At 45.7% G+C, this 9,013-nt stretch overlaps 1 protein-coding gene across 1 annotated transcript; it reads right to left on the minus strand.

Moving 5' to 3' along the window:
* Positions 1 to 880: 880 nt before the first annotated feature.
* On the minus strand, positions 881 to 4,145 carry LOC106613283 (extracellular calcium-sensing receptor). Its single transcript, XM_045687100.2, has 6 exons — positions 4,009 to 4,145; positions 3,607 to 3,892; positions 2,564 to 3,388; positions 2,243 to 2,467; positions 1,947 to 2,070; positions 881 to 1,773 (listed from the first exon to the last, which is right to left on the minus strand). The coding sequence occupies exons 1-6, from the start codon at positions 4,125 to 4,127 to the stop codon at positions 881 to 883; spliced, it is 2,472 nt and encodes an 823-aa protein (XP_045543056.1). The 5' UTR covers positions 4,128 to 4,145.
* Between the last annotated feature and the right edge of the window lie 4,868 nt (positions 4,146 to 9,013).

The raw sequence follows: 9,013 nt of genomic DNA on the forward strand, positions 1-9,013 counted from the left end.
AAGGCGTGGTAGGGGGTATTTGTTTTATGTGGTTCGGGGTGGTGTGTTTGTGTAAAGGGTGTTTGATTTAGTATTTCCGGGTTTTGGTTTATGTTTAGTTAATTCTATGGTTAGTCTAGTGTGTGTGTTTCTATGTTTGGTTGATTGGGGTTGGGACTCTCAGTTGAAGGCAGGTGTTGTCTATCTGCCTTTGATTGAGAGTCCCATATATTAGGGTGTGTTTGTATGTGTTATTTGTGGGTGATTGTTCTGTGTTGAGCCTATGCTTTGCAGACTGTCAGTTTATCGTTCGTTTTCTTGTTTGTTGTTTTTGTATTCGTGTTGATTTAATTAAATGTTCAAAATGAACAACTGCACACCTGCTGCGTATTGGTCTACCTTTTCTGATGACGATTTCGCATTATCGTCAGAAGACGAAGATACTTGTGACAAATATTGACCATGTATCATATGTCAAATATTTCTCTAAGGTTAGGAAGAAGTTATTCTGAAATAAAACCAGACAATCTTCATGAGATTTTATGATGCGTTATTTATTAGCATTTGACCTATCTGCACACATCTTGGTAAAACAAGTATATACTGGAATTAAACAAGCAGTACATAGAAGGCTGATTAGTAGTCATTCATGCTGAATGTTATAAAACACTTTTCCTAGATTTACTCTGCAGCAGCAGGGGGAATGAAAGGGATAAGTTATACAGTATTTGACAAGTAGTGCAGTACAGAAAATACATATTTTTCAAATGTGATTCTTTAGCACTCAGCAATCTGAGAAGACATTTATTTAAAGTGCTAGCTACACAAAAGCAAAGCTAATTTAATAATCAAGTCATACATACTTTAATAGCCATAGCTGAGCACATCACAAGTGTTTGTTTCAATTCCTCCCCATGACATGTTTCTTGGTATTTCTCTCTGGTTTTATAAAAAGTATATAACATTTTGGAGCAAAAATACAAATCAATAATCCAAAGGCGGAAGACAGAATAGCAAAGATCTCCACAGCTACAGTGAACTTCCCAGGAGAGCTGACATAAGCTGGGATAAAGGTGATCCAGACTGCACAGAATATGAGCATGCTGAAGGTGATGAATTTGGCCTCATTGAAGTTATCAGGCAGCTTACGAGACAGAAAAGCTAGAACCAAGCATATCCCTGCAAGAATACCTATATATCCCAACACTGCATAGAATGCAGTCTCGGAACCAGTATTACATTCTAGAACTATTTTCCTATGACTATATCTGAAGTCCCTGTAAGGTGGGTTCAGGTTTAGCCAGAGCACACAGATAAATATCTGAACCACTGTGCACGAGCACACGATGATCCTCTGCTGGGAGGGCCCAAACTTCCCTGCCACGTTGTTGCCGGGCAGCGTAGCCCTGAAGGCTGTTACCACCACGATGGTCTTGCCCAGCATGCAGGAGATGCAGAGGGCAAAGGTCACCCCGAAGGCGGTGTGGCGCAACATGCAAGTCCAGGCAGTGGGCCTGCCGATGAAAGTGAGGGGACAGAGGAAGCACAGGAAGAGAGAGAACAGCAGTAGAGAGCTCAGCTCAGAGTTACTGGCCTTGACCACTGGTGTGTCCTTATAGTGGATGAACACCAGCATGGTGGCAAACGACAGGCAGGCCCCGAGCAGGGACACCATAGTAAGGGCGATCCCCATTGGTTCGTGGTAAGACAGGAACTCGACTGTTTTCAGGATGCATTGGTCCCTCCCGTCGTTGGACCAGTACTCCTGTGGACATGGGCTGCAGTCCGCTGCTCCTGAATAACTCACACACAACACCAGCTTATAGTTCATTAATAGCACAAATTAGTTTTCATTTTGACTGTGGATACTTGTTGATATTCCAGTGTGTTGATTGTAAACCTACCTGTTGATATTCCAGTGTGTTGACTGTTGACCTACCTGTTGATATTGCAGTGTGTAGGCTTACCTGTTGCATTGGCTATTGTCCCATCAGCACAGGGGATGCAATCAAAACAGCAGACAGATTTTCCTTTGATTTGTGCTTTTCTGGTTCCAACAGGGCAGATTTGAGAGCACACTGCTACAGGAATCTAATGAGGAAAGTAAATATGTATAGTAGTTATATTATATTATTATTAGTAGTAGTATAGTAGTATAGTAGTATACATGTTCACAATTTTCCATGCAAATACTGTAAATAAATAAATAATTGTAATGTATCTTTCTACCCTAAATATTCTGTCAAAGGTATGTTGCTATAGCTACCGATTTCCCTGTCCTCCAGACTATGCTATCTTCCTGGATGCTGAGTTCGTAGGCCTGGTTAGCAGCTAAGCCAAACTGGCCCACAGTCACATGCTGCACCTGCCCTGCCCTCAGCTGCCAGTTGATGACGTCATACGAGGCAGGGGGGTCTCCATTTCCGTCAAAGAACACAGCCTCACCGAATTGATTTATGAAATGCACAGTCTTCAGTTGATCACTGACCTATCAATTAGAAGAAGGAGAAAGATGAATGTTTTTGCATGAATAGTAGTAGGACAAGAAAAAGGTCAATGCTTTTTATCCGCCTCCTCAGCTCACCTCATTAGGCTGTATCTGTGATAGATTTACACATGGTCTCATAGGGCTTTCACCTTCTTTTTTGCAAAATATTAAGCGATGAAGGGCATGTGCAACAGCATACACTGCCTTATACACATTATAGGACACTCTCAGCTGTGTGACGTTGAAGAACAGATCCTGTGAGTCCACAAGTGTCTCCGCTCCAGTACACGTCTTACTGCTCCTCTCAGAGCCTGAGGGCTCACCGGCTGAGAGAGGCCAACAACCCACCATCTTCTCCCAGAAATCCCTCACAAAGGCAGCCTTTCGATCTGTGTATGGACTGATGCCCATGAGAAAGTGTCGTAGTTTTGGGATGGCCATCTTCCGCACCACAAATCCTATGGCACCACCGAAGGAGCTGTATATTTCAGGGGTGGAGGGCCGGGCTGCTGTGATCCAAGCCTCACTGGCGATCCACTGAATGTGCGTTATGTTCTGCCTCACCACCTCCCTCATCAGCGGGTAAAGGTCCCCCTCAGGAACAAAGGACAGGATGACTTGGACTGTTGATTGTTTGATCATGTCCACCACATCAAGGATTTTACTGCTTGGGTAAGTTCGTAACACCGTCCCAACAAACGCAATGCAAACCCCAAGTTTTTTAACCTCTTCAGTGAAGGCTTGGACCCCATTCCGCCCATAGTCATTATCGGACTGTATCGCCCCAATCCAAGTCCAGCCAAAGTGCTTGACCAGGGCTGCTAAAGCCTTAGCCTGATGGTAGTCGCTGGGGATGGTGCGGAAGAATGTGGGGTATTTACCTTTGTCACTCAGACATGCACATGTAGAGAAGTAACTGACCTGATAAAATGCAGAAACAAATTATAGAACGAAGAAGAAAGTCAATGAAAAGCTTCCTATCTTTACTCTAAGTATGATTTTTGATTTAAAAGCTTTACAATTATGAGAACACATCACACACCAGACATGCAAACATTACAGGATATCAAGTACATCGGTATTGTACATCTTTTCAATTTAGCTAGACACCCATCATAAATTAAGCATGTGGCTCTTACCATTGGCACTCTGAATGGTCCCAGTGTTCCAGCCACAGCCAGGGACTGAGAGGAGCCTGATTCAGCTATAAGGGCAGATATAGTAGGTAGGCATGGGGCAGTGGGCTCGATCTCCACTGGACTGCTAACCAACGTCAGAGCAGCCCGTATAGTATTGGTCGGAGATGCACACGAGTCAAGGATCCTGTAGCCTAGGGAGACGTTGGGTAGTAGACTACTGTCTTTGTTTATTTCATCAATCGCAAACATCATCACTTGGGTCCAGCGAAAGGCCCGCAAGTCAAATCTGCCAGAGCAGGTTTAGAAGGAGAAGAAAAGGGTAAAAAAAAAAGAATTAATAATCAGAATGAACAGACATACACACAACTGTTATCTCATGGTACAGACGGGTGGCACACTTACCCAGCACACTTCACTTTATCAGGCTCCTTCACAAAAGAGGCACTGCTGTCCTCTTGTTTGTTGAATACAGGGAAAATACCCCCTATCATGACATCCCCTGCTTTGAACAAACTAGGCATGTCAAACCGGCCCAATAGTTCACAGGCAAACGCTGTGTGGATGCAGAGCAACGGCAATGAGCCGAGTATGACCCTCTCTAGTCCACACATGATCGCTCAGCATCTTGTGAGCGGGTTCCGTTCTATGTCTGTGCTTTATATATACCTCTGTTCCTGTTGTGGATGTGTGTGTGTGTGTGTGTGTGTGTGTGTGTGTGTGTGTGTGTGTGTGTGTGTGTGTGTGTGTGTGTGTGTGTGTGTGTGTGTGTGTGTGTGTGTGTGTGTGTGTTGGGGACAGGTAGGGGGTGTGCCCACTGGAAAACCTCCTCAGTGATGCTTCTCCCAGAGGGTTCAGCACTGGCATTCTTGGATGGCACCACTTGGCAAAATTAGTGGGTACAACAATATGATATACACATAGCTTAAAAGGGACTATAGAACAATAGAGAATAAAGAACCTATCTATTTCTATTGTAGAGGGGGACTAGAACCTTTAAAAACACGGAATTCTCATTCAAAATGGTTTAACGGCTTTATGGAACGATAAACATGGTAGTAACACTTTACAGTAAGGATCTTTAAACAGCTACCACACGCTTATGCTAACTTTACTGGACTTGACTTGGCAAAATTTTGCTGAAGTTTATTTTAAGAAAAGCGAAGAATAGATTACAGTTTGTCCTGGCCCTCAGGGTGAGGAACCATCAAACATCTTTTAGAAAGGGAATGAAGCATCATGGCCGTGTTTGTAATATATAGTAGTACCAGTGTGGCTAGACGAGGGCGCCACTTGCCTGTTTCTAATGTGAGGTTGCTTCATTTCTTCTTGGCAAGAAATAAATCACTAATATCATCAAAATCAATAAATCATAGCACGTTTTTTGTGCTCATTCAATAGTTTTTACATGATTAAGCAGAATCCTGTTGAGTAAGTATGCTAAAGGAATACATTTTGACAATGTGGCCCTTTATCTTTATAGCACCCCAGTATCTCTACTTGCACATTCATCTTCTGCACATCTATCACTCCAGTGTTTAATTGCTAAATTGTAATTACTTCCCCACTACAGCCTATTTATTACCTTACCTCCCTAATCTTACCTCATTTGCACACACTATATATAGATTTTTTCTATTGTGTTATTGACTGTACGTTTGTTTATTCCCTGTGTAACTCCCTGTGTTGTTGTTTGTGTCGCACTGCTTTGCTTTATCTTGGCCAAGTCACAGTTGTAAATGAGACCTTGTTCTCAACTGGCCTTCCTGGTTAAACAAAGGTGAAATCAAATAAAAATATATATCTAAGCTGGAGTCAGCTAGAGGTGGCCCTTTATCTAACTTCCTTCATAATCGACACAAAGACATAACAATGGCATCCACAAAATATCCCTTTAACCTCTATGGGCTAGGTGGGACGCTTTCTAAGGTATTTGAAAATCGCGCCACTGGATTAGACTGGCTGTTGCGTAGGTGGGACGAATTCGTCCCGCCTAGCCCAGAGAGGTTAACAAGGCAAGTCAGATAAGAACAAATTCTTATTTACAATGTGTCACCCATGCTCCCGCTCCTCCTCCCTGGCGCTCGAGGGCGCCAGGCTAACCGTCATCATACACTCCTGTTACCAACATTACTCGCAGCTGCGCTCATTGGACTCACCTGGACTCCTTCACTTTGTTGATTATCCCTGTATATCTGTCTGTTCCTTGGTTGTGTTCCCTGTGTCCGCATTGTTCCGTATTGTGTTTGTTATGTGTTCCTGTCCAGACGCTGTTCCCGTTCCATTTCATGTCCATCAGCTAATAAACCTTCACTCCCCGTACCTGCTTCTCATCTCCTGTGTCGCTCCCGTAACAACATGTGACAGAATGCGGACACCACCACAAGAAGCATCGGGGAGTTCTTTTTGTTTTGTGGGTGACGTCGGACTCGGAGGCCACCAACGATTGAACCGGGGGTGCCTAAGCCAGCTCGTCGGGCTTCCACACCCTAGTTGGCTCGAGAAGTTTCCTTGCCTCAGTTGGCTCGGCAGGTTCCCATCCCACGTCATGCTTCAGCCGGCCCATGGGGTTTCTACGCCGCAGCAGGATCTTCAGGATTTCACACCTCGACCGGATCTCCAGGATCCTACGCCTCAGCCGGTTTGCCAGGCTCCCATGCCTCTGCCAGTTCATTGGGCTTCTACGCTCCAACTGGCTTGCCCAGCGCCCATGTCTCAGCCGGTTCGCCCAGGCGGGACGCCACGTGGCGCCCCTAGAGGGGGGGGGGGGGGGGGGGGGGGGTACTGTCACACCTGCTCCTGCTCCTGCTCCTCCTCCCTGGCGCTCGAGGGCGCCAGGCTAACTGTCATCATACACTCCTGTTACCAACATTACGCGCAGCTGCACTCACTGGACTCACCTGGACTCCTTCACTTTGTTTATTACCCCCTGTACATCTTTCTGTTCCTTGGTTGTGTTCCCTGTGTCCGCCTTGTTCCGTATTGTGTTTGTTAAGTGTTCCTGTTCCGTTTCATGTCCATCAGCTAATAAACCTGCTTCTCATCTCCTGCGTCGCTCCCGTAACAATATGTGACACAATGACAGCCTACCCCGGCCAAACCCGGACGACGCTGGGCCAATTGTGCGCCGCCCTGTGGGATTCCCAATCATGGCTGCATATGATGCAGTTTTGAAATGAATGATCCCAGAAATGTTCAATACACACAAACAGTGTTTTTCTCTCAAACAATTCAAATGTTATTAGTCACATGCGCCGAATACAACAGGTGTAGACCTTACAGTGAAATGTTTACTTACGAGCCCCTAATCAACAATGCAGTTAAAAAATATGGATAAGAATAAGAAATAAAAGTAACAAGTAATTAAAAAGCAGCATTTAAATAACAATAGTAAGACTATATACAGGGGGTACCGGTACTGAGTCAATGTGCAGGGGCACCGGTTGGTTGAGGTAATATGTACATGTAGGTAGAGTTATTAAAGTGACTATGCATAGATGATAACAACAGAGAGTAGCAGCAGTGTAAAAGGGTGGGCAATGTAAATAGTCTGGGTAGCCATTTGATTAGATGTTCAGGAGTCTTATGGCTTGGGGGTAGCAGCTGTTTAGAAGCCTCTTGGACAAAGACTGGGCGCTCCGGTACCGCTTCCGTGCGGTAGCAGAGAGAACATTCTATGACCAGGGTGGCTGGAGTCTTTGACAATTTTTAGGGTATTCATCTGACACCGCCTGGGATAGAGGTCCTGGATGGCAGGAAGCTTGGCCCCAGTGATGTACTGGGCCGTTCGCACTTCCCTCTGTAGTGCCTTGTGGTCAGAGGCCGAGCAGATGCAACCAGTCAGGCCCCTCTCGATGTTGCAGCTCTAGAACCTTTTGAGGATCTGAGGACCCATGCCAAATCTTTTTCAGTCTCCTGAGGGAGAATAGGTTTTGTCGTGCCGCTTGTTGTGCCGCTAAGCTACAGGACTGTTTTGCTAGCACAGACTGGAATATGTCCCGGGATTCCCCCGATGGCATACACCGCATCAGTCATTGGCTTCATCAATAAGTGCATCGATGACATCATCCCCACAGTGACCATAGGTACATACCCCAACCAGAAGCCATGGATTACAGGCAAGATCCACATTGAGCTGAAGGCTAGAGCTGCCGCTTTCAAGGAGCAGGTCTTTCTAACTTTGAAGCTTATAAGAAATCCCGCTATGGCCTCCGACGAACCATCAAACAGGCAAAGCGTCAATAAAGGACTAAGATCGAATCGTACTACACCGGCTCTGACACTCGTCGGATGTTGCAGGGCTTGCAAACCATTACAGACTACAAAGGGAAGCACAGCCGAGAGCTGCCCTGTGACACGAGCCTACCAGATGAGCTAAACTACTTCTATGCTCGCTTCGAGGCAAATAACACTGAAACATGCATGAGAGCACCAGCTGTTCCTGAAGACTGTTGTAGTCACGCACTCTGCTGCCAATGTGAGCAAGATCTTTAAACAGGTCAACATTTACAAGGCCGCAGGGCCAGACGGATTACCAGGACGTGTACTGCAAGCATGTGCTGACCAACTGGCAAGTGTCTTCACTGACATTTTCAACCTCTCCCTGTCCAAATCTGTAATACCAACATGTTTTAAGCAGACCACCATAGTGCCTGTGCCCAAGAATACTAAGGTAACCTGCCTAAATGACTACAAACCCATAGAAATCACGTGTGTATCCATGAAGTGCTTTGAAAAGCTGGTCATGGCTCACATCAACACCATTATCCCAGAAACCCTAGACCCACCCCAATTTGCATACCGCCCCAACAGATCCACAGATGATGCAATCTCTATTGCACTCCACACTGTCCTTTCCCACCTGGACAAAAGGAACAACTATGTGAGAATGCTTTTTTCATTGACTACAGCTCAGCGTTCAACACCATAGTGCCCACAAAGCTCATCACTAAGCTAAAGACCCTGGGACTAAACTCCTCCCTCTGCAACTGGATCCTGGACTTCCTGACGGGCCACCCCCAAGTGGTAAGGGTAGGAAATAACATATCTACCATGCTTAGCCCCCTCCTGTTCTCCCTGTTCACCATGACTGCATGGCCAAGCATGATCCCAACATCATCATTAAGTTTCCTGACGACACAACAGTGGTAGGCCTGATCACCGACAATGATGAGACAGCCTATAGGGAGGATGTCAGAGACCTGGCACTGTGGTGCCAGGACAACAACATCTTCTTCATTGTGAGCAAGACAAAGGAGTTGATCGTGGACTACAGGAAAAGGATGGTCGAACACTCCCCCATTCACATCGACGGGGCTGTAGTGGAGCGGGTCGAGAGTTTCAAGTTCCTTGGTGTCCACATCACCAACAAACTATCATGGTCCAAACACACCAAATCAGTTGTGAAGGG

The sequence above is a fragment of the Salmo salar genome, chromosome 09, assembly GCF_965601325.2.
Source record: "Salmo salar chromosome 09, fSalSal1, whole genome shotgun sequence".
In the NCBI taxonomy this organism is placed as follows: Eukaryota; Metazoa; Chordata; class Actinopteri; order Salmoniformes; family Salmonidae; genus Salmo; species Salmo salar.